General features: G+C 41.4%; 1 protein-coding gene across 1 annotated transcript in view; it reads right to left on the bottom strand.

The window, feature by feature from the left end:
* Kif24 (kinesin family member 24) overlaps positions 1–26,848 on the bottom strand; it is a 56,270-nt gene that overhangs the window by 5,338 nt on the left and 24,084 nt on the right. Inside the window, exons 3-10 of the mRNA XM_041667589.1 lie at positions 23,727–23,910; positions 16,883–16,980; positions 15,828–16,043; positions 12,670–12,757; positions 7,210–7,331; positions 6,310–6,415; positions 3,991–4,062; positions 1,147–1,256 (exon numbers count right to left, since the gene is read on the bottom strand). Coding sequence (XP_041523523.1) covers positions 1,147–1,256; positions 3,991–4,062; positions 6,310–6,415; positions 7,210–7,331; positions 12,670–12,757; positions 15,828–16,043; positions 16,883–16,980; positions 23,727–23,910 — 996 coding nt within the window. The remainder of the gene's footprint in view (positions 1–1,146; positions 1,257–3,990; positions 4,063–6,309; positions 6,416–7,209; positions 7,332–12,669; positions 12,758–15,827; positions 16,044–16,882; positions 16,981–23,726; positions 23,911–26,848) is intronic.

Below are 26,848 nucleotides of genomic sequence, written 5' to 3'. Positions count from 1 at the left end.
CCCAAAACCCACATGGTAGCTCACAACCCTCTGTAACTCCAGTTTTAGGTGATCTGATGCCTTCTGACTTCTGGTGGAACAGGAATACATGGAGTGCATATATATACATGCACACAGGCAAAACCTTTTTATAACATGTTTGCTTCTGTAAGAGACTAACTGTACATAGAGGTAGGAGGGATGCTGTCAGATACCAAAGTCCTTTCAGAGAGAAGCCTGCCAAGCAGTTAATGGGTGCCAGCTTTAAAACCAGTGAGATGGTTCAGTGGGCAAAGGCACTTGCTGCCAAGCCTGACAATCTGAGTTTGGCCTGAGACCCATATATGGTAGGTACTGACTACCAGAAGTCGTCTTCCGACTTCCACATATCCCCACCCCCACACCTCCTGCAATTTTTCTTAAAGAGGTGCTACCTCTGCCACCAACTTTTAGTAATTCCTTGGGAAGTTCCTCCCCTTCTTTGGGCCTTTATCTTTTTTTTTTTTTTTTTTTTTTTTTGGTTTTTCGAGACAGGGTTTCTCTGTGGCTTTGGAGCCTGTCCTGGAACTAGCTCTGTAGACCAGGCTGGTCTCGAACTCACAGAGATCCACCTGCCTCTGCCTCCCGAGTGCTGGGATTAAAGGCGTGCGCCACCACCGCCCGGCTTGGGCCTTTATCTTTATTGACAGGTCCGGATTGGTCCTTTCTGAATGTACATGTTCCTACAAACAGCGCTGAGGTCAGCAGAGAGAAAAGTTTACTTGAGCATACCACACTAGGTTAATATACCATTCCTAGTGGACACTGAGAAGCTATGAAGGCATCGATTCATGAATGGCACACGTGCCATCTTTCCCTTGTCACACCACAAAAGTGGGGTTCATTGATCGTATTTTTTTAAATGCTAGTATAGTAGCTCCAGGAAGACGGCTGTGGAGTTCAATGTCAGATCACTGTATGTTTGAGAGCCATGTGCACAAACACAAGTGACCCCCACACACAATCTGACATTTTTTTCTTTTTTGGTTTTTCAAGACAGGGTTTAACTGTATAGCCCTTGCTGTCCTCGAACTCACAGAGATCTGCCTGCTTCTGCATCCCAATTACAGGGACTGAAGGCATGTGCCACCATGTCTGGCACAACTTGACATCCTATAGCCAACTTACCGGTCAGCATAACGCAAGGTATTCAGTGTGTGTTCTGTGGCTATATGGCTTGGTGAGATGTTGGCGATCATACAAGTTTTGGCATTGCCAATGAAAGAGTCCTTCAGGACCTGTCAAACCAAGAGACAGGCCAATGAATAATGGGCATATTGATTACTTATGTATGAAGATGCTGGCCATAGCTTTCTCTGTTCACAAAAGACATTTTACAAAAGAAATACATTAGATTGGGGAGATGGTTCAGTAGTTAAGAGCTCTGGCTGCTCTTGCAGAGGATCAGGATTCAATTTCCAGCACCCATATGGTGGTTCACAACTATCTATAATATAACTTCAGTTCCAGGGGATCTGAGGTCCTCTTCTGGTCTCTGTAGGCACACATATGGTGCATAGCATAAACATATATGGAGGCAGGACATACACATGAATAAAATTAATCTAAAAAAAGAAGGAATAAGAAATGCAAATAACCAATAAACAAAGCAAAAGGTACTTACTAGTAATCAGAGAAACACAAATAAACAACTAGAAAAACTAACATTTATGGTGCTGAGGAGACAGCTCAGTGGGTAAGAACCTGCATGAGGACATGAGTTCACATTCCCTCATGTAAAAAGCCAGGCATAGCTGTGAGCAGCTATAAACCCAGAGCTGCTGAGCAGTGGGGACGGGAGGGTTGATGGAGCTGCAGTCCCAGAGCTGCTGAGCAGTGGGGACGGGAGGGTTGATGGAGCTGCAGTCCCAGAGCTGCTGAGCAGTGGGGACGGGAGGGTTGATGGAGCTGCTGGCTATCAGCCTTCCTCCAGGTCCAATGAAAGATCATATCTCACAGGAAGAGGTGGAAAGAAAGTGACAGACGTTGAGGTCTTCAGGCCTCTGACTGTACATGGGTGAAGATACATACAACTAACTCATGCTCATACACAGCCCTGCACACAAATGAATATAAAGGAAAATAGTTCAAAAAGGAAAACCCAGCATTTTAGTACATAAGCTTAAGAAAGTCTGGTGAAAATGTGCCCAGGTTAAGGTCCAGAAGTGGGAACCTCCTTTACACACTCTGATAGTTAACTTTAATTGTCAACCTGATTAGATTTTAGGGTACCCGTTATCTTCTACTATTTTTTTTCCCTAAGTGGCAATAAGGTCTCCCTATGAACCCCTGGCTTGCCTAAAACTCACTACCAGGCTGGCCTTGAATTCATAGAAATCTGTCTGCCTCTGTCTCCTGAGTGCTAGGATTAAAGATGTGTGCTACCATGCCTGGCTCTATTCTATATAAATTATTGACATTCTTTTTTAAAAGTAGAAGCATGTTTTTTTGGGGATAAAAACTTATTTAAAAACAAAAAGTTGGGCTGGAGAGATGGCTCAGAGGTTAAGAGCACTGGCTGCTCTTCCAGAGGTCCTGAGTTCAATTCCCAGCAACCACATGGTGGCTCACAACCATCTGTAATGAGATCTGGTGCCCTCTTCTGGTGTGTGGGCATACATCAAGGCAGAATGTTGTATACATAATAAATAAATAAATCTTTAAAAAAAAAAAAAACAAAAAGTTAAATGTCAGAGTCAGGAATGGTATCCTGAGTTTCTGGTTAAATTGTGTTTGAGCAGAAACACTCAGGGTTGGAAAGATAGCTCAGTGGTTAGGAGTGCTTTGTGCTCTTCCAAGGGTCTCAGTCTCAGCACCTATATTAGGTATATATAACCCTCTGTGATGCAGTGCCTTCTTCTAGATTCTGCAGGCACCTAAACTCACTCCACTACATTCCCATATGTACACACACATACATATAATGAAAGAGAGAAGTCACGTTCAGTGCAGAGAGCACTAGTTCTGACTACTAAGAGTTCTCATCCGAGGTCTTCCTTCTGCCCTCCCCACACCCAATCTATCTTCCACTGTGTATAGGACCTAAGGTTGAAAGGAGCTCAAGACAACATAATGACTTTCACATCAATTTCTTCCTAGGCAAATCCTTCCCCACGCTGCTCCTCTGCAGCTCAGAGACCTGGTGCCTTTCAGTCATTTTCATGACAACAGAAAAGTAAAAGGTTCCTTTATATGTATTACTCAGAATACACATGACTGGGTCTGGTAGTGTGGGCCTGTAATCCTGCTCAGAAGACTGAGGCAGGAGGATACCAAGTTCAAGACTCAGTAACCCTACTAAATAATAAATATACATACTTTCCCCAGTATTGAGAATTAAACCTAGGATCTGGGGCATATCAGGCAAGTGCTACCACTGAGCTACCCCCCCCCCCCCCCCCCCCCCCCGGCAGGCATATTCCCCATTGTTTTGTTGGTCAGGGGGTGGACTGACAGGATCTCATTATGTTGCCCAGACTGATCTCACTGGGCTCAAGCAATCCTCCTGCCTCAGCATCTTGAGTAGCTTCAGGAAGATACCACCACCCCTGCAGTAAGGTTCTTCTTCACACTGGAAGAACATTGAAAGGTGGTATCCTGGTTAGCTTTGTCAACCTGATACAGCCGAGTCATCAGAAAAGGAGAGACAGGGTTTCTCTTCGTTAACTGCTCTGTCTGTCTTGGAACTCGCTCTGTAGATCAGGCTGGCCTTGAACTCACAGAGATCCACCTGCCTCTGCTTCCCGAGTGCTGGGATTAGAGGTGTGCACCACCACCACCAGGCCAGAAGAGTGTCTTAATTAAGGGATTTCTCAGATCAGATCTGCCTGTGGGTAGGTGACTTGTTAACTGAGGTAGGAGGCCCCAGGTACATGAACTGCTAGTAGTGGATACTTGACTAAATTAACAAAGTAATGGAGGAAGGAACAATGAGTGAACCAGAATAAACTCAAGGCTTTTGTTTAACATTACCTGGGTCAATTTGCTTTGCCTAAAAGGCGTATGGGTGTGTTCCTGGTCCAGTGCTCGAATACATTCTTTCAGCTGTAAAGTGGGAGAATAAACAACATATCAATATATCAATATGACCAAAAAAAAATGTGAGGGACAGTCAAACACTGCATCCTTAAGAAGCTTCTTTCTCTTTTAAAGTTTATTTTTATTTTATATATATGAGTGTTTTGGCTATATGTATTTGGGTGTATCGTGTGTGTCTAGTGCCCACACAGGCCAGAAAAAGGCATCAAATCCCCTGGGACTGGAGTTTCAGACAGCTGTGAGCCACCATGTGGGTGCTTGGAATTGAACACTAATCCTCTGGAAGAGCAGCCAGTGCTCTTAACCTTGAGTCATCTCTCCAGGATGGGAAGCTTAGTTTTCTTAAATAAAAGCAGTCAGTAGTTAAGTGCTGGCTGCTTGCTGATCAGCAGTGGTGTACACCTTTAATCCCAGCTCTCGGGAGCAGAGGAAGGTGGATCTCTGTGAGTTTGAGGCCAGGCTGGTCTTCAAGTTCCAGGACAGGCAGGGCTACACAGAGAAACCCTGTCCCGAAAAACCAGAGTGCTGGCTGCTCTTCCAGAGGACAGAGTTTGGTACCTAGTATCCACACGGGGCAGCTCACATCCATCCAGCTCAAGGGTATCGAACACCCTCTCCTGTCCTCTTCAGACACCCAAACATTGTGGCACACATCACACACACATATAAATAAAACAATAAAAGAAATCTTGCCGGGCAGGGGTGGTGCATGCCTTTAATCGCAGCATTTGGGAGGCAGAGACAGGTGAATCTCTATGAGTTCGAGGCCGGCCTGGTCTTATAGAGTGAGTTCTAGGACAGCCTCCAAAGATACAAAGAGAAACCCTGTCACAAACAAACAAGCAAACAGGCAAACAAACCACACTCAGGAAATTCCTAAAAGAAAGTCAAATGTCCTGTTGTTTCCTGTTCAACAAGTAAAACCAAGCAACAATGGGAAAACACCATCCTGTGCTGTCTTGCCAAGGACCCTACATTCAGAGGCTGATTCTAGATTAGCTGAGTCCATGGTGAAATTGATAAACCCAGGAGAGACCAGCCTGGGTCCAAAGTCCAGGCTTATGTGAGGTAAACCTGGCTGACCTATTGTTTCCCTCTTCACAACAACTGACGTGCTCAGGGAGAGAACACACCGAAGCTTCTTGTCCCTCTCTCTCATACATGTACACCTATAGGAATAAATTCAAGTGCAAATTTGGATATAAACTGATGGGAAAGAGAAATTGAGCAGCAGAGACGGAATGGTACTGTCCTGTTTGTTTTTTGTCAATCTGACACAAGCTAGACTCTAGCTCTAACTGTTAGAGCTATCCGGGAAGAGGAATCTCAACTGAGAAAATGCCTCCAACAGACTCGCCTAACAACAAATCAGTAGGGCATTTTCTTCATTAATGAGTGATGTGGGAGGGCTCAGAGCACTGTGGGTAATCCCATCTCTAGGCAGGTAGTCCTGGGTTGTGTAAGAAAGTAGTTTGAGCAAGTCAGTAAACAGTGTACCTCCATGGTCTCTACTTCAGTTCTTGCCTCCAGGTTCCTGCCTGAGGAGCTCCTGTCTTGGTTTCCCCTGAAGATGGACTATAACCTGTAGGCCAAATAAATACACCTCTCCAAATTGCTTTTGGTCATGGTGTGTCTATCAGAGCAGTAGAAACCCAAGTACTGAGCAATTGCTTCACACTACCATCTCCTTTATTTTTCTTTTAATACTATTATTATCCGTGTGTGTGCACACATGTCATGGCATGTGTGTCATGGTGCACAACACAGAGGACAGAGCACAGCTCAAAGGAGTTTGCTATGTTCCTACCATGTGGGTCCCAGAGATCAGACCCCAGGTGTCAGGCTAAGCAGCAAGCACTTTTAACTGCACAGCCACCTTCCTGGCCCTGGTAGTTTTTCAACTATTGAAACTGAGTGACAAGCAACTGAAAGATATACTACTTTTTACGCTTGCATCCTTCAAGTATACTTTAAATTTTAGGGAGCAAGAAAAAGCTTTCTCAGCCATTTAGCAACTGTAGAAACATTTCTCTAACTGGTATGGAATGAGGAAAAGAGGCAAGGGCAGACAGAACAGCCCAGCACTGTGGAGAGGCTGCCCTGCACTTGCAGTCCCACTCAGGACGCCCACTGTCAGGGGACAGCCTGTGTGTTGCCCTTCTGATTCTACCAGACTCACCAACTGGCTTCATATTAGGGTAAAATCTCTTTGGAAAAAAAAAAGGATTTTTAGATTCCAAACAAACAACTCACAGCCAGAAGACTCTGGTTTATTTCCGCGCCTTCCATCTTTGTCTGTCTGTCTGAGTCCCTGGCATCTGCTGCTCTCTCACTGCCAGCCAGATCAATGAAAGAGATCCTAGGAAAAAAGACACAGCAGGAACAACTTCTTTCAGATTTTGGTTTATTTCCATATTAGTGACATTTTGTGACCTCAGGAAGAAAAGGAGCATGGCTTATCCTCAGGAAATAAAGGGCATTATTGTTAGTCTTCCAAAAACATCACAAGATTCTGTTGTGTCAGCTGGAGCCAGCACTGCTCACTAAAACACTTCCATTGGCTCTGCTAGTTATGAGGAAGTATGACTAAAATTAATAAAGCATTTCCCCACAAGGGTAAGTGACCATAATGCAAATCAGTTAGGTGACTACTTAGATAATTAAATAGAAAGTTTTATTGGCTGTTTTCTAACAAGAAAGGATGAAAAAGAAGAGAATGACTCATTACTCAGAGGTGAGACAGGCTCATCCATCAGCGTGGCAGAGTTTGCTAAGACAGCACCAGAAAAGCAATGAATGTATCCAATTGTCTTACATCTTCTTCGAAGAAAAATGGATTCCCCCACCCTCATTTATGGCCTGCAAGCTCTCAGAGGTGCATTCCTTGCTGTTTCTCTGCTGATACTGTGTTTCATGTTAGAAGTAATCGATGTCCCTTTTAATAACTTCGGGTTGACCAACAATAGGTCATTACTTCATGGTTAATCAACTGATGGCACTTTATACAATGATTTATTTCAGGGTTAACAACACTTACTCTATATCCATGCAATGAAGATCCAAATTGGCAGCATGTCCCATTTTGAGCATGTATATTTCAAAGTTACATATGGAAAGGCAGACAATGCAATGCTCAACATAGTTCCAGCTCACCTGCCAAATGTCCTCTTGGCTGAATCTTTGATCTGAATTTGAATAATAGCATGGGATCGAGAGGAATCTGCATTGACACCAGTGGCCCCAGTGCTGCGCTCCTTGCTGCCCTTTAAGATCACCTAAAAATAAAATGCACAGGATGGCTTTCCTCTGGGAGAAAACAAGGTCCTCTGGCTCTGGAAAGTCGGCTAAGTAAGCAGCAGAGACCAGGCATGTAATTTTGTTAGCACACTGCAGTGTTCGGTGTCCAGGTGGAAGTGTGCCCAGACACTAAATCATACAGAGTAAGTACCAACAACAGTGAGAACAATGTGGAATACAAATCTTGTGGGAGAACAGTCAATGGCTCAAGAGCTAATTTACTTCTTAATCTTATGCACTCTTTTTAATATCTTTGATGGATCTAGCCTAACCAAGATCCCCAGGGCAAAAACTTGGCTCCAGAGCAAGGTCTTAGAGCCTTTCATCTATCTTAGTGACTGGAGTAAAGGACAGAAATACATCACAGAATGACTGATCACATCCACCTGCTCTACCAGAATGCAGGGATGGAGGAAGCCAAACCTGATGTTCAGGAACAGGGAAATGAGTTATTTCATGTGCCTGTAACTCTCCTTGACACCAGTACTCTCTGACCTCTGCCTGGAAGTCAAGACTAACTGGGATCTTTTGGTCACAAAGGAGTGGAGGAAGGGAGAAGTCTCTGGTATCCAGCCTCCAAGCAATGAAAATATAATCATATATATGAACGTGTTACCCTGATTTAAAAAAAAATTCAGACAGGGTCTCACAATGTAGCCGATGGCTTCCAACTAGGCATATTCCTTACTCTGCCTCCCAAGTACTGAGGTCATAGGTTTGTGCCATGGCACAAGCTCTGCCACCATGATTTTGGACAGAGAGAGAAGTACTGATTACAAAGAATAAAAAAAAATTAATCATTATTTGAAAGAGTCCTCATAATAGTCTAATGTGACTTAAGAATAATTACTATGCAAATTTACTGTTGAGAAACAAATTCAAAGGTGGCTTCTTATAATCAAACAACTGTCATGTGGTGGAGCCAAAGCCCACATTCGGGATATCTGACTCCAACGTCTGTGTGGTTTCTACCAGTCCCCACACTGTGAGCACTTCAGATAAACTTGTTTATTTCACAGTGAATTAAGAGTAAGAAAGTCCTAGCTCATTTCCTTCCTCAGTCTCTCAGAATTTTAATTTATATCATGTTGAACATAGTCAGGTTTTCTACATTAAGAGTCCAAATATTGACAGAATCAAATTCAACAAGCTTCAAAATATCAAGTAGGGGCAGGGGCTTTAATTTTCTTTCTTTTTCTTTTGAGCCTGTCCTGGAACTAGCTCTTGTATACCAAGCTGGCCTTGAATTTACAAAGATCTGCCTGCCTCTGCCTCCCGAGTGCTGGGATTAAAGGTGTGTGCACCTTTTTTAAAAAAACTAATTAAAAATAATTTCTGGGTTGGGAATACAGTTAAGCTGGTAAGGTTGGTAGAGTGCTTGTGCTAAGCCTCGGTTTTGAACCTAACACTGCACACCTCACAGTCCTAGCCCTTAGAAGGCAAAGGTAAGAGGATCAGGAAGTCTAAGGCCATCCTAAGCTCGGCAGAAACCAATCTGATACACTTAAGGTCCTGTTTCAAAAAACAAAAAGAATTTCTCACTCTTAATCTCAGCACTCGGGAGGCAGAGGCAGGCAGACTTCTGAGAGTTCAAGGCCAGCCTGGTCTACAAAGTGAGGCTCTACCTTAAAAAAAAAAAGAAAGAAAAATGAAAAGAAAAGAAAAAAAAAAAAGGAGTCTGTGGAGACGATTTAGACTGAAGCCCTAGAATGCTATAAGTGGAGTCTTTACAGCATGACTGTGGTGGGAATTCAGAGGACCGGAACACTGACAGGAATGCAGGCAGTAAAAACTGTCGTCTCACAAGCACACCACTGGAAGAAGACTAGAAGTCATTTATTTTGGCAAAGAATTTGTCTATATTTTGTTCATGTCCAGAAACTTTGCAGAAGCTGAATTTAAAGGTGATTGACTAATTTGACTTGAAGGTTCAAGAAAGCATAGTGTCCAAGCTGTAGAAGTTACTACTGTTTTCAGCTAGATTTATAGTAACGATCAGAAGCAAAGAGCAGGGGATTTTAAAAACATATAATCTGACTAGAAAAGGAGTGAGCTGAAAGCTGTGAACAAGGAGGATGCGTTATTAAACAGAGTAGTGCCATTAAAAAGCACCAAGCGCTGGGCGGTGGTAGAGCACACAAGACCATGACCAGGACATGGTAAGCTCACGTAGTAACTTTACAAAGACAGAAAGAACTAACATCTATATATATATAAATTTCCAAAACGAATGGTTGCCTTCAGAATTTCATGGGAAATTTAGCTTTATAAATTGTTACAGATGCCATAGGCTCCTCAGTCCACATCAAAAAAGAAAAGAAGGGGGAGTGGGAATGGGAAGGAGAGCCACAGCGCCCCACTTTGTCTGGCCACAAGACTTTAACCACCAAGCCTTCCTATACAAAGGTCAAAGCACAGCAAACACCTGATGTGCATGCCATCCTTGTCTGAGAAGCAGTGATACTGTTCGGTCTCTACTGTCCACACCCAAGTGAGAGTCACCTAAGGATGCATCTTCTTGTAGGGATTTTTTACAGACAAGGCAATGATAAAAACATGAGCAGGTATCACAACTCTTGAGAATAAAAACCTGTGATTATATAAGTAGCTATTGGGCTATAGAGATGGCTCAGTGGCTAAGAATGTTTGCTGCTCTTGAAGAGAATCGAGTTTGGTTCCCAGCTTCTATCCAGAGAGGGGCGGGGAGCTCCCATTCTCCATAACTGTAGTTTCAGGGTACTGATGCTTTCTGGCCTCTTCCATCTGCACTCACATGGCATACATTCACATAAACACAACATAAATAAAAATTATTTTTAAAAAAATTTTATTTTTATTTTGTGTGCATTGGTGTTTTGCCTGCATGTATGTCTGTGTGAGGTGTCAGAACCTCTGGAACTGGAGTTACAGACAGGTGTGAGATGCCATCTGGGTGCTGGGAATTGAACCCAGGTCCTCTGAAAGAGCAATCAGTGCTCTTAACCACTAAGTCATCTCTCTATCCCAAAAAATAAATCTTAAAAAATATAAAAAGCTATCATAATGATTTAAGTCAGGGATCTCTGACTGGCTGACTGGCAGATGAAAGCACGTGCTCCTCTCCTCAGCACCCAGTCTCAGTCCCCATCGCATACACATGCAGGTAAAACATAAAGTAAATTAAAGTCTTTTTTCTTAAGTTTTTTTTTTTCTCCTTTTTCAAGACAGGGTTTCTCTGTAGCTTTGGAGTCTGTCCTGGCACTAGCTCCGTAGACCACGCTGGCCTTGAACTCACAGAGATCCGCCTGCCTCTGTCACCTGAATGCTGGGATTAGAGGCGTGCGCCACCACTGCTGGAAGAGCAGTCTTAACCTGTAAATCACCTCTCCAGCTTCCCTAAACAGTCTTTTAAAGAATAATAATAAAAAAATCTTGAGTCCAAATATGGGCAATATGTCAAGGCAGTTAGTTCTTCATAAGGGCAGAGTAGTCCTGGTGTCTGCACTGCTGTGAGGTCAGGTAGCCAGAAAGACCTGGAAGGACAAATTTCTGAAAGAAAGGAGAATCCTGTTTGAAAAACGAAGCTGCCATTTGTGCAGGCAGTATCAGGTAGCCGTGCTGGAGTGAGTGTGAGGGTTATCTGAGGGTACCACTTAAAGATGACACTTTAACAAATACATGGGTGATACCTGAGTTGGGTATGAACACCGACATCTGAGAGAGTATAGGTGTAACATTCAAGTAGGCAAGTGCTGTGGTTTCAAGTCAATAAATGTTTATGAGAGTAACTGTGTCAGGTATCCATAATTTATGTTAACTTTCCACCTGGATCTCTGATATCTTTCTGATTGTAGTTTTATAGACTAGGGGGATCAATGGCAATAAAACAATAACAAGCCAACAAACAAACAAAAACCAAGTTAACAAACAAAAACCTTCATGCTTTTTTTTTTTTTTTTTTTTTTGGTTTTTCGAGACAGGGTTTCTCTGTGGTTTTGGAGCCTGTCCTGAAACTAGCTCTGTAGACCAGGCTGGTCTCGAACTCACAGAGATCCGCCTGCCTCTGCCTCCCGAGTGCTGGGATTAAAGGTGTGCGCCACCACTGCCCGGCCCTTCATGCTTTTTTAAGGAACAATACTTTAGGATAAGACAATGCCGCTGGGTGGTGGTGGCGCACGCCTGTAATCCTAGCACTTTAGAGGCAGAGGCAGGTGGATCTCTGTGAGTTCGAGGTCAGCTTGGTCTACTGAGTGAGTTCTGGGACAGCCAAAGGTTCAGAGAGAAACCCTGTCTTGAAACAGACAAACGAAATATATTTGTACATAAATCAATACATTTGAACAAGAAGAAACAATAATCGATTAATATTGTATATCACAGAGACAGTGTATGTGCTAAGGATAGTAAAAGGGCTCTTACTTTCTACCATTTTATATATTTCTGCAATGTTTAGATTTAACAGTGAACAAATATTATGTTTAGGCTGGAGAGATAGCTCAGTGGTTAAGAGCACTGGCTGCTCTTCCAGAGGTCCTGAGTTCAATTCCCAGCAACCACATGGTGGCTCAAAACCACCTGTAATGAGATCTGGTGCCCTCTTCTGGAGTGAAGGTGACCATTCAGGCAAAACACTATATATAATAAATAAATCTTAAGAAAAATATTATGCTTATTATAGCAAATGGATAACTTTTAATAAAGAAGCAGACTTTCAAAATTCCTTTGGAAGGATACACAAAAACTAATAAAATTAGTTGCTTTGGGAAAAGGGAATGGAAAAGGTATTTTCCAATTCTTTGGATTTTGAGAGCATGTGAAAGTATTCCTTATTAAAATTTTATTCAGAGCTGGGCGATGGTGGCGCACGCCTTTAATCCTAGCACTCGGGAGGCAGAGGCAGGCGGATCTCTGTGAGTTCGAGACCAGCCTGGTCTACAGAGTGAGTTCCAGGACAGGCTCCAAAGCCACAGAGAAACCCTGTCTCGAAAAACCAAAAATAAATAAATAAATAAAAATAAAATAAAATTTTATTCAAAATAAGAACACTTGCCTCTAGCAGCTTTCTCCTAAGCCCACTGAAACATAAAATATAATCACAGTCTTTGATAATGGTCCAAGAGCATCTCTGCCACGCATTCATTTCTGCAACATGCCCTGCCTCCTACACTCAAGGGCACTATGGAGAAACAAGCTGTCTTCAAAAGGTGGCTCACATTTTACAAAGGTGTGTGGCATCACTGCCCTCAGCATTTATCTGAGCCATCATACTTGCTAGGAAGCAAAATGAAGTGTTTACCCTGGGTTGAGGCTGCTGTGGGTGTAAGAAGGATGAATTACCTGTAGGAGGAGCTCCACACTGTCCACTTGCAGCTCTCGAAGGCCAGCTATCTGCACCACATGCTTGCTATCTTCTCTTGCGAAGAGCCTGCAGATGAAAAGCTGTGGTTGGTATGACAGACACTGGGTTGTATCTTGCTTTCCCAAAACATTCTAGGAGTCTTTACATAGTGGTTTTGCCATTAGGATGGGATGTATCTGCTTCCCCTCCCCAGCCCTACCTTCCTAAGGTCAGCTTCAGACTACCGTGGTGCTCCTTCCTTGTTGTAAACAAATCAGTATCTTTGATTAAAATCAAAAGAATGAGCATAAAATCCATACATATTCCAAACCAAGAACAGCACAGTCCTGGCTAGTAACCAGTGCAAAGGAGGATTCAGGATCTTTGCTGTCTAATCAACTACAGCTCTAGCCTCTAACTGTTAGCTGCTCTCCTTTTCTCTCTTGTGGAGAGAAAACATGTGGTCCCGGGAGCAGCAGCAGCCATTCTGTATCGACAAAGAACTAGCTCCACAATGAAGGTAACAAATGGAGGGGAGGTAGGGCAGAGAGATGCAAAGCAACCATGTCATTATCCCTGAGCAATGGAGCAGAATATTCCTGAAGCCTTCCTAGCCTTCCAACTTATCTGAGCCAATGATTTCCCTAAATACAGTAGGGTGGGGTTGTTTTTTAAAAATTTGTAACAGAAGGAGTCCTGATGCATATTTTTGTTTTGTTTGAGATAGGGCCTCACTATGAAATTCAAGCTGGCCTCCAACTTGTGAAAGGATAGAATGTATAGGGTGGTCATTTAGATAATTCATTAAAGAATTATATTCTGACAAAGCTGGATATTCTTTCTCTTCATAAGAACACACACACAAACACACACGCACATGATTATATGCACAACAGTGACTTTTACTTAAAAGAAGTAGGCATTATGACAGAGCTTTGGGGGCCCAGGAGATGAGGCAAAGTCTCACTGTGTAGTTCAGGCTGACTTTGAAACTGTGATCCTCTTATCTTGTCTGCTGAGCGCTGGCATTACAGGTCTGTGCTAGCTTGCCTGGGTAAATTTTTTCTTTCTTTCTTTTTATACTGAGGATTGAATTCAGGGCCTTACACATGTCAGGTTAAGTGTTCTACCACCCAGCTACAGCCTCAGCTTGGAAAGGGCTTTTAAGGAGGGTTCTTGGGGTTGAAAGAAAAGCCTTAATTGAGCTAAATGGAGGTTTAAACACCATTACAAAGATGGGGACTGAGGACAGTAACTCTCGCCCAAAAAATTCAGTGAGTAGCACTGCCTCCGTGTGACAGCTGTGTTTCAGAGATGGACCCTGAACACCTGCTGGCTTCTTCAGTCATACCACTCAACACCCTAGTGTCCTCCCTGCTGGAGCCTTTCCTATCAGTAAAACCCACAGTCTCCTAACTGCACAGGACTGTCTGACACCCTACTCCACTGCTTGCCTACAGCACACGAACTTGAATGTCCACAGGCTTGCACACCTTTGCTGTGGTGCTGGTCCAGAATTCCTAGCCTTCTGCCACACTTAACTTTCCACTCGAGTATCGGGTGTAGTTCACTCTGGTGACAATCCTTTACCTCCTGACCTCCCTCTCACCTTCCTATGCTCCAGCTTCACAACTCTGTTGCTTGCTGTTCAGTTTAAGTCACATGTTCCCACCCTAACAAAACTTTATTCTAGAAACACATGTAATAGGCATACTGATACACTTCTAGATTACTTTTATAAAAGCAATAAGCTGAAGGCTGATAACAATTAAAAGTTGAAGGTAGCCAGGTGGTGATGGCGCACGCCTTTAATCCCAGCACTTGGGAGGCAGAGGCAGGAGGATCTCTGCAAGCCTGGTCTATGAATTGACTTCCAGGACAGCTAGAGCTGTTACACAGAGAAACCCTGTCTCAAAAACCAAAAAACCACAAATAGCTGAAGGTGGGACAGTGGGACAGCTCCACCACCAAACCTGACAATCTGAGTTCCATCCCTTAGACCAGAGACCCTTTAGGGGGAGTGCTGAATCACTCTTTCACAGGGTTCACCTAAGACCATCGGAAAACAGATCTTTTCATTACAGTTCATAACAATAGCAAAATTACAGTTATGAAGTAGCAACAAAAATAATGTTATGGTTGGGGGTCACCACATATTAAAGGATTGCCACATCAGGAAGGCTGAGAGGCACTGCCTTAGACCCACACAAGAATAGAGACAGAAGAGAAATGACTCCTGAAGTTATTCTTTGACCTCCACATCCCCAGCATGTCACATGCACACTTACATACATATACATACACCCACAAAATAAAGAAATTAAAACATAATTTAAGAGCACTGGCTACTCTTCCGGAGGACTCAGGCTGGTTTCCAGTACTCACATGGAAACTAACTGTCTGTAACTGCAGTTTCAGGGATTCTGATGCCCTCTTCCAGCCTCCATAGGCACCAAACATGTATGTAGTACAAAGGCATATAGGTAGGCTAAATACCCACATAAATAAAATAAAAATAAAGCTAAAAAAAGTTGAATGTGAAGAAAAAAGGCATTTTTTGACAATTTCAGAAAACTGTATTAAATTAACTCTAACATTTAAAGGGAAATATTTAAATAAATGTTGATTTCCTGACATTCTGAAATTATCACCTTTTTTACAGGAAAAAGGGGAGGAGTCTTGGTGTGTACTAAGATGTTATTCTTTTAGAAACATTAATGGAAGCTGAAGCTGTAGCCCAGGGGCAGAATGACTGCAGATGTGTGAGGTACTAGGTTCAACCCCCAGCACCAAAAACATATTAACTGATGGCTAATTTACATTTTTCTCTAGCTGAATTAACAGTTTAAAAAATATGTATCGAGCTAAGCACTGCGGCAAAAGTCTTTAATTTTATCACTTGGGAAGGAGAGTCAGGATGATCACAAGTCCAAAGCTGCCCAGGCAAAACAGAAAGTTTTATAGCAGACAGGACTACACAGCCAGACAGCCTCAAAACAGAAAACAGAAGAAAGGGGAAGAAAGAACATCCTATGCAAGAGACTGTCATTTCACAAAAATGACGGTCATTCAAGTCACGTGACCAGAGAGATTCCGTGGAGCTCTGGCTCAAACAGAATGATGTAGAGACCAACAGCTTCTGACTCTTATCTAGTACCGTTTTCTTCTATTTAGGAGGTCATACAGTTGTCCACAGTAGATCTCATAGAAGCTGATCCACACAAAGAGGCTCCTTTTTGGCTGGGATACTCTCAGCTGCCTGAAGATATCTTTGGCGGCCAGAGCATATAATCCTGGGTTTTGATGAGTTCCTATCATGGTATAGGTTTTCCCAGCACCTGTTTGTCCATATGCAAAGCAAGTGGCATTGCCTCTGGGAGAAGAATAATTAGAATTACTTATAAATATTTAAAGAAGTGATAATTTACATAGAGACATTTAATGATGTCAGGAAGAAATAGAATCCTTGAAGAAATCTAGCATATAATTAAGAAGTCTTATATTATAAAAACACAAAAAGTAAAAACATCCTTAAACCGAAGTATGTTTTCTTAAAGGAATTATTTTACAGAACTGATAATACTATATAAGATAACTATTGAATATAAGGTAATAAGGACTTTGAACATCACTTGAGCTAGAGATACAGCTAAGTTGGTAGAATGCTTGCCTTGCACATAGGAAGCCATGAGTTTGATTCCCAGCATGACACACGCACACACACACACAGCAACAAACACCAACTTTCTATTCTACATAAGATGCTTAGATGTATCCTAAAGACTCTTCTTTTCTTTCCTTTTGTATTTTGTGCTTTTCTTTTGTTGTTTTGTGACATTTATTACCGTAATCCAGGCTGGCCTAGAGCTCTTGGAGTTCACCCCATAGACCAGGCTGACCTTGAACCTGTTTTTTTCCACTTTAGCTAAGAGATTCCAAAGTTCAAGCTAATTACAACCACTTACATATTTATTATGAAAATACTGACAAAATTAAACTACTGAGAGCTTCTACTTTCCTAGGAAACTGAGAAACAGTATCTCCAGTGTAAAGGAAATTTTGTTGCAAATTTCTCAATGTTTGGTAAATCTACGTTACAACATAAATTCATATTTAATTCAAAAGAACTAGAAAAGCATCCATGTATTAGTAAAGGAACACAGCTTATGGAACAGAAAACTAAAGGTAAGAGAAGGAATAAATCTGTCTCACCCACTGAACACATGCTGAATGAGCGGGTGAGCAGTCTTCAGGTACACATCTCGATTGGTGCATGCCTCACCAAAGACTTCATCAAAATAAAAAACATGCTGAAAAATAAATGAGTTTTATAGAAATACATTTGCATTTTCACCACCATTCTAGGAACACATGGGAAAAGCTAAACATATTTCTTTTTTTAAAAAAGTTTATGTATTTATTATGTATACAATTATGCCTACAGGTCAGAAGAGGGCACCAGATCTCATTACAGATGGCTGTGAGCCACCATATGGTTGCTGGGAATTGAACTCAGGACCTCTGGAAGAGCAGCCAGGGCTCTTAACCACTGAGCCATCTCTCCAGCCTCCAAAGCTAAACATATTTCTAAGCAATAGTAACTGACAAGTGCAGAGAAATGAATAACCAGTAACTGTTAAATGACAATGCCTTTGCTTTCCACCTGTCCTTATACGTTCTTACAGTATAATAACTAAAGTAAACAGCTTTTGTTCTCTCTTAAGGAATGTAAACTGGTAAACGTAAGAGTGAGTCAATCCTCTTGAGTCTAGGAGAGGAAATGAATTCTATAAGGATTATCTAACAGACTAAGCAACGTCAATATATATGAAAATTTGTGTGAATTCTAGAGATAATTTTCTTCTGTAGGTTACAAAGCTTAATATGTAGTTCACAAACATTCACTGTTAGCTGATGGATGGATACTGTAGCAGGAGTGTGCAGGAGCCCAAAGATAAAGACATTATTCCACCCCACTCCTGAAGGTACAGATCTATACAAATACACAGATGACCTATCTGAGAGCAAAACTTTAAGAGATGGTTTGGGTGATAAAAATGAACATGCATCCTGGCAGTTACTGTATTTGCCCCATCTTCAGTGTCTCCTGATGCTCTGAGTTGGATTATTAAGTATTTAGCTATAGGGAAAGTCACAATTTTTGTTTCAATGGATCTGTTTGATTATTTTTATTATTATCTGAGACAGGGTTTTATATGTCCCAACTGACTTTGAAGCTATACAGCCAAGGATGACCTTGAACTTCTTATTCTCCTGTCTCTGTCTTCCAAGTGCTAGAATTACATGACTGTACTACCTTGCCTGATTTATGTGATGCTGTGGATTAATCCCAGGATTTCATGCATGCCAAGCAAGCTCTACCAACTCTACCAACAAAGCTGTATTTCAAGCCCTATTTTTATTTTTTTAATTTTTTTTTTTTTGGTTTTTTGAGACAGGGTTTCTCTGTGGTTTTGGAGCCTGTCCTGGAACTAGCTCTTGTAGACCAGGCTGGTCTCGAACTCACAGAGATCCGCCTGCCTCTGCCTCCCGAGTACTGGGATTAAAGGCGTGCGCCACCACCGCCCGGCTTCCTATTTTTATTTTAATAACAACTTTTGAGCAGCTATAGAAAAACTGAACAGAAAGCAGAATTTCTGTATACGCCTTTCTTCAAGTTCCTTCTATTAAAATCTTGCCCACTAGAGGAGGGCGGGTATAATTCAATGGGAAACATTTTTCTCACTGGGAAAGCTATTATGAAAAGGACTACTGAGACTGGTTGGAGTGGTGCGAGAGATGGAGATGGGAGGAGGAAGGAAGATAGTGTCAGAGAAGCATCAACAAAAGGTCCAAGAAAGAAAGCATAAACAATGAGCTGCTTAGTTATGTTTAGGAACAGGGAATTTCAATATGACCAAACTCAGGACCCTGGTAAGCAGAAGAGTGACTTAGACTATGTGGTAGGGGTCTTGGGACTTCAGCCTTAAAGGAATTAGCAGAAACAATGAGGATAAAGTAAAGAATTCTGCAAAAGAGAAGGATAATCTGAGCTACTTCCCTGGAAGACTAACCTGAGTTTACAATGTGACTAGATTGTGACTAGACTCCAGCCATTCGCTGGTGAAGTAAGAAGGTTCAAATTAGGTGAAAATAATGGGGAAATGAAAAAACTGGCAAAAAACTGGATATGACAGAAAGGGCTATAAATAAAAAAAATCAGACTGATCTAGAAAAAGAGAGAAGAGACTTCATTACAGTGGGTCTAGAAAGCAATAATTCAATAACTATAGTTTTGAATAACTTAGAGTTATGTTACCATGATGGTAACATAACTACCCCTGAGTAAGAAATCTTAGTAATTTCACACGGACTATAGCAGAATGACAGTACATACACAATGAGTGAGATTAAGGGCCTATCTTCTGCTACATCTTCAACCTGCTCTAATTATTTACTAGAGATAATTATAGATAGACCAGAAAACTTTGGCAAATTTAATGAGCTCACTCTACCCCAGGTTCAACTATCTTTTATGTACCATTACATTCCATTAGAATGAAGTGAGATCACTAGAGAAGAAACTAGATCACAGAGCCATTTACAAGGTCATCAAACATTAGAAAGTGAGAGAATCCATCTACAGAATGGAAGAAAGATCTGGGCTGGGCTGGGCTGGGGATGAAGTTCAGCTGGTAGTAGAATGCTCGCCTAACATGTGGAAAACCCTAGGGACATTCCCTCTCATGGAGTAAAAGCAGGGGCAGCTGCAGATGCTTATAATCCCAGCATTTAGGACTCAGAACCACAAAAATCACGAGTTCAAGGTCACCTCAGGTACACACAACCAGCTCAAGACCGGCATAAGCCGTGTGTGTGTGTGTGTGTGTGTGTGTGTGTGTGTGTGTATGTGTTGGGGGTGGGTGGGAGTTGTATACATACATGTAAGTGTGCATACAGAGACCAGAGGAAGAGGACTTCAGGTGTCTTCACATATTACTCTTCTGCCTTGTGACAATTTCACACTGAACTAAAAGCTTGCCATTTCTAGACTGGCTGGCCAATGAGCTCCTTGCCAGCCTTGGTGGCACACACATTTAGTCCCAGCACTTGGGAGGCAGAGGCAGGTAGATCTTGTCAGTTCCAGGTCAGCCTGATCTACAGAGCGAGTTCCAGGACAGCCAGGGCTGTATAGTGAGACCTGTCTTAACAAACACCAAAACCAAAATGAAACAAGAAACACAGGCCTTTTGCTGAGATGGTAAATCCTAGAGTCCCCATAGAGATTTATTTTACTAATGTAGATGAGTGTCTACTGTATGTGTGGGGTGCTCATGGAAGCCAGAAGAGGGTGTCAGATCCCCTGGATCTGGACTTACAGACCACGGTGACCTGCCTGACACAGGTGCTGAGACTGAACTCAAATCCTCTGGAAGAGCAGTGAGTGTTCTTCCACCCAGTCAACTCCCTAGGGCCCTGTAAACATCATGACTGCACATGCTTGTAATCTCAGAACTTGAGTTGCCAAGGCAAGAGGATCACAAGTATACAGCCTGGGCAGCAGATCAGGCAGTGATACCTTCCCTCAATAAACATATAAAATATTTTTTAAAATTGGAAAGTAGGGCAGAGCTTGGATGCAACTCAGAGGTAAAGTATTTTCCTAGCATAGGTGAGGCCCTGAATTGAATTTCCAGTATTTGATGGGTGTGTATGTAGTGGCAGTGGGGGTGTAAAAGTAAAACAGAAAAGAAAATTGAACAAAAAAAAAAACTCGGAAAGGAAAATAGTTTTCTGTGCTTGTATAAAATTTTTAATGAGTAAGTGGCAGACATACTTGATTTGAAAAGATAGGATATTTAACTACGAATACAAATTTTCTGTTTTACTCCCTGAATAAGTTTCAAAATAAAACCTAAAGAATCTAGGATTACTTTCATTTAGAACCAAGTTCGATACAGACTTTCTTTTAAGGAAAAAAGAGAGGATGTAAGTCCTTCCAATATTTTTATATCATAGCGTTGACAGGTAAGGACTCTGACCTATGAGATCAAAGGTCCAAAGTTCAACAGCAGAGAAAATGCTATGAGATCTATGGATATTCAATAAATATTGATCAATGGCAATGACAAAGAAGTAAGGTTATTGTGTTTGGGGATAATGGAAAAATACAAAAGATAACATGATGCCTCCTGGAGGGAATTACTGTGACTGAAGCATCATTAAGGAAGTCTTGGATAGATGGTGATTGGGCAGAGCGATTACTCTGGCTATAGTAGCCGTGGAACTAACTAGCCTTACAACTAATTGGTCATTTAGACTATCTTCAAAGTAAGTATCTCCCACTGAAACCTAATAGACTGTGCATTGATCAACAATCAATGAAGCTGTTAAAATGACTGGGTTGGCTGTACAGTGGCCTAGTAATTTATTGCCCATAGAAAGACTATTGGATTACTTGAAATGTCACTGTGAAACTCAATTTTTGGAAGAACAATGCAAGTTTGAAAGGATTGTTAAGTTTCAACAATTTGACTTGAGTGCTAAAGAATTTACTGCAATAGAACAGTGTCTCAGCAGACTAAGGTGAACTGTGAGCACATCCCATTAATCACCACATTCTCCTCGGTATCAGTCACTGGGTTTTGCGAGAGAACAAGAGGAAGAACCAGTGTTCAATATACATGTTTATGGAGGCAGATTCTTTTAAGAAGGCAATTCATAGTAATAGAAACCCTGAGTTACAAAATCCCACTGTGTATGTACAGGTGTATACACCTATGTGTGCATATGGAAAGGCCTGAGGTTGATATTGGGAGTCTGTCACTCTGAATCTCATGTTTTGAAAGAGATTATTTCCCTAAACCTGAGGCTCATCAATTAACTAGACCAGCCACAAAGCTGACCTCTTGTTTCTGTCTTCCAGTGCTGGGGCTACAATGCTCAACTTATTATGTGGGTACTGGGAGTCTGAACTCAGCTACTTATGCTTGTGCAGCCAGCACTGTAACCACGGAGCCAATTCCTTAGCCCCTATGATTCCAATATCTTAATATACTACAGATTATATAACTTTCCTTCATTTGTGGAGATCGCTGCTTCTCTATAAGAATTGGTGCAAGGGTACTTGCTAGCTTGGGATAAGTTCTTTTCAACACCAAACTGTTTTTATAGATAGTTTGAAATTTTTTATGTATCTGAACAGTATTTTATAAAACCCTTACATGTTAAATTTGAAAATATATCCCTAATAATGTATTACCTATAGTGAAATACAAGACTCATACTCAAGAGCTGGACATAATGGTACTTGTCTGTAACAGCACTCAGGATGCTCCATCAGAAAAGTCATGAGTCCAAGGCCAGATTGGGCTAGTACAGCCAGTTTCAGGCTAGCCTGGACTACAGAGTCATAGCCTGTCCTCAACAAAACTCACACTCAGCAAGTGATAAACTGGCATTGAACATTGGGCATGGAAAGCACATGCTGTAATTCCAGTATGCAGGAGACAAGGCAGGAGGATAGCTGTAAGTTCAAGTCTTGACTGGTGTGCCTAGCAAATTCTAGGCCAATCAGGACTGCATAGTGAGATTTTGTTTAGAAAACAAACAAGCCAGGCAGTGGTGGCGCATGCCTTTAAACCCAGCACCAGGGAAGAAGAGGTAGGCAGATCTTTGTAAGTTAAAGCTACCCTGGGCTACATGGCAAGTTCCAGAACAGAACACAGTGAGATCCTAACTAAAAAACAAACAGCAGGGGGCTGGAGAGATGGCTCAGTGGTTAAGAGCATTGCCTGCTCTTCCAAAGGTCCTGAGTTCAATTCCCAGCAACCACATGGTGGCTCACAACCATCTGTAATGAGGTCTGGCGCCCTCTTCTGGCCTGCAGGCATACAGACAGAACATTGTATAAAGTAAATAAATATTTAAAAAAAAAAACAGCAAAAGCAAGGGGGAAAAAAGTTAAAAAGAAAGGAAGGAAGAAAGAAAGAAACCAAAAGCAGCTGGGCAGTGCTGGCATATACCTTTATCCCAGCACTCAGGAGACAGAGACAGGTGCGTCTCTGTGAATTTGAGGCCAGCCTGGTCTACAGAGCAAGCTCCAGGACAGTTGGGGTTGTTACACAGAGAAACCCTGTCTTGAAAACAAAATAAAACAAAAAAAGAAACTAAAAAGTTCATATTGCATGATGTAGGGGAAAAAGGGGACCAAGTTTGTGACCATCACTCTCAGCAACTGATATCAATAACTACTTACTTAAACTCTTTTGATTCTCTTGTCTGTACCCTTGATTTTACTAAAGTATAATTAAATTCACATAAATGGGCTGGAGAGATGGCACAGTGGCTAAGAGCACTGGCTTCTCTTCCAGAGGACCTGGGTTCAATTCCCAGCACCCACATGGCAGCTTACAGTTGTTTGTAATTTCACTTTCAGGGAACCCCAAAATCCTCACAAGGACAAATTTGCCTCACAAGTAGACAAAACGCTAGTGTTCATTAAGAAAGTTAAAAGCTGGGTGGTGATGGCACACGCCTTTAACCCCAGCAGATTGGAGGCAGAGACGGGTGGCTCTCCATGAGTTCAAGGCCAGCCTGGTCTACGACCAGCCAGGTGTTCCAGGACAGGCTCCAAAGCTATAGAAGTCCTGTCTTGACAAAGCAAAAAATAATAATAATAATTAATTAAAAAACATGCTAAGTAAATACATGGTAGAGCTTCATTGCATATTACAGGAATTATGGTATTTCAACTATGTATATCATAACCTCGTTACATTTTTAAAGAATGAAGGCCCAAAGTATCAATAACTTAGAAAAGCAATCAAGAGCTGAGCACAGTGGCACACACCATTAATCCCAGCATTTGGGAGGCAGAGGCAGCTGGATCTCTTTGAGTTCTAGCCGAGGTGAGATGCTGTCTGAAAATAAATAAACAAACAAACATTATAAAAAAATCAATATCTGAACCAGAAACTGGATTTTAGAATGATCATTTAAACATAAAACTGGCAAACTTGATAATACTAGTTTGAACCACAGTAAAAGATCCTACCTGCAGAATATATTGTGTGAGGTCAACCGCTTCTTTTTTTTCATGTACAAGCAGAGTTTCTTTATCTTTTACAGTAATAATATTAACTTCTCCACGACGAACTTCCCTTACACCTAACGGCCGTTTTCGAACACAAACTCTGATTTTCTCCATTTCAGTCCACGGATTCTCTGAAGTGATCTGTCTAACATGTTTACAAATAGACTTTAATTCTTAATAAAAGGATTAAATTACTTAAATGGTCAAAGTATCAGCACATTTTGAGTATATTTAACATAATTATTCTAGGGTTTTGTTTACTTGGTTTGTTGGTTTTGTTTTTAACGGGGTTTCACTTTGTAGCTCAAGCTGGTCTAGAACTTGCTATGTAGCCCAGGCTGGCCCTAACTTTCTACTCTAGCCCCCCCCAAGTGTTGGGACTACAGGCATGTACCACCAAACCCAAGTTCTGAGACAGGGCTTTGCTACTGTGGTGCAGGCTAGCTTAGAGTTTCTGCTTCTCTTGGCTCCACCTGACGTGTGCTAGGATTAATAGACCTACCAAGCTCATTCAAACAATTCAGCAAAGAGAAAAATTTTTACTGGCAAACCTCACTCTTACAATACAAAGAAAAAAAAAAAGAAAGGAAGGAAGAAAGACAGAAGGAAAGAAAAAGAAAGGAGGAAGGAACAGGCTAGTGACTAAACTTTAGCTCTAAGACTTGTACATGCATGCTCAATCAACTGAAAGACACCCTCAGGCCCTACATTCCTCTTTAAAAAAAAATTCTACTGGTTTACTAAGTAAATTCTACTGGTTTACTCGAATTAGGTGGTAGGTATCAATGTACTTTTCCTCCGAATCCTATTCCTCTGTCTGTCTGTCTGTCTGTCTGGTGTGTGTGTGTTGGGATGAGGAACACATGCACACACATGTGTGCACGCATACTGTGTGTGAAGAGGTCAGGGAACAATCTTATGTGTCCTTTCGCCTCAGGAACTGTCCACCTTGTTTTTTGAGGCAGAATTTTTACTCGATTTAGGGCAAGCATCAGGGATCCACCTGTCTCTACACTTCAGTGCTGGGATTACAAGCATGTACCACCATACTGGCTTTAACATGGGTGCTGGAGATCGAATTTGACCTATGCTTGCATGGCAAGCATTTTATCAACTGATATGAATTCATTCATTGCAATATAACCATGTATTTCTTCTCAGAACAGTTTTAAGACTGGTCATATCCACTACTTCCTCAATCTCCTATTCAATGCATTCTTTCAGCTAGCCCAGCACCTGAAGGACTATTCCTCGAGTCAGGGATAAAAACACTAATGAGGTTTATTTGCTGAGTTTCATGTGATAATGTATCTAAGAACCAATCACTTATAGAAACTTCTCTAAAACTAGGTTGTAAGAAAATAAGATCCAGGGGCTGAAGAGATGGCTCAGAGGCTAAGAACATTGCCTGCTCTTCCAAAGGTCCTGAGTTCAATTCCCAGCAACCAAATGGTGGCTCACAACCATCTGTAATGGGGTCTGGTGCCCTCTTCTGGCCTGTAGGCATACACACAGACAGAATATTGTATACATAATAAATATTTGAAAAAAAAAAGAAAAGAAGATCCATTTTCCTCTTAATTTATTTTCATAAAAATCTTATTTTCAGCTAGACGGTGATGGCACACACTTTTAATCCTAGCACTTGGGAGGCAGAGGCAGGCAGATCTCTGTGAGTTCAAGGACAGCTAAGACTGTTACACAGAGAAACCCTATCTTGAAAAACCAAAAAAATAAATAAATAAAATAAAAAACTTAATTTTCTGAACCTTCCAACTGGCTGAAAAATTATTTTTTGACAGGATTTAAATTACTTTTACGACAAAGAAATTTTCCAATTATAGTGCTTGATTTTAAGACATCTTAAAGCACGTTTTATTATTTTAATTAAGATATGAGACTAATGTATCATTTGAGGCATGAGACTTAATAAGTATATGGGGAATTTATTGTTCTCTCTTTTGCATATGTGCTTAATTTTTCACAACAAAAGAGAGAATGTTTTAATCTATTATTTTGAAATCTATTCTACTTTTTGGTTTCATATTATTATCTGTTCCTTTATAAAATCTATTTTTTTTCACTTTATGTTTTACTCTAATCCATTATTTTAAAGAGGTTTTTGGTCAAAATCTCTTTGATGTTAGCATTAGTAGCTTAATCACAGGAAGCTAATCAAAGAGGATAGAAAATGTTTAGACCTTTTCATTTTTGTTAGGTTTGAGGTGGGTCTTGCAGTGTGGTCTGAGCATCCATAGTGCTAGGATTACACAACACTACTACGCCCAGCCAGTCATTTTTAGAGTTGTGCAGGAATTCTAGGGGAGTCACATGGACAAAAAGTCTGTAGTTTGTGGTTTTTAAGTCAAAAGACAAAAATGAAAGTGTGGGGCTGGACAGATGGCTCAACGGTTAAGAGCATTGCCTGCTCTTCCAAAGGTCCTGAGTTCAATTCCCAGCAACCACATGGTGGCCCACAACCATCTGTAATGAGGTCTGGTGCCCTCTTCTGACTAACTGTATACATAATTAATAAATAAATGAATAAATATTTTAAAAAAAATGAAAGTGTGTTCTTTCCTAGTGGGTATCTTCTGGTTCATTTGTTTTTGAGATAGAGCCTTTCTATGAGGCCAAGGATGGCTGGAGCTCATCAGCCATGTGTTTGTCTTGTGAGTGCTGGGCTTGCTGTGTGCCCTACCATGCCTGGCACAGATGGCTATGCTTGTCATCTCTTACCTTGCCCTCTAATATCTAAGAGCCTCCAGATATCTTAATTATATTCATACCTAGAGTCAGAGATCACAGCTATTACTTAATATTTATAGAATAAATGTAATGGCAATATTTAAACTAAAATATGCATTCTAAATCATGATGTGTTAAGTAGTGGAAAGTAGTTTTTGTTTGTTTGTTTTTTAAAGATTTATTTATTTATTATGTATACAACATTCTGCCTCCATGTATGCCGGCACGCCAGAGAAGGGCGCCAAACCTCATTACAGATGGTTGGGAGCCACCATGTGGTTGCTGGGAATTGAATTCAGGACCTCTGGAAGAGCAGCCAGTGCTCTTAACCACTG

Source organism: Microtus oregoni, unplaced genomic scaffold (genome assembly GCF_018167655.1).
Source record: "Microtus oregoni isolate MIOR12 unplaced genomic scaffold, Mior012 000017F_ref0000208, whole genome shotgun sequence".
Taxonomy (NCBI): domain Eukaryota; kingdom Metazoa; phylum Chordata; class Mammalia; order Rodentia; family Cricetidae; genus Microtus; species Microtus oregoni.
Note: the sequence above shows the minus strand (reverse complement) of the source record. Positions and strands in the feature narration are given on the sequence as shown.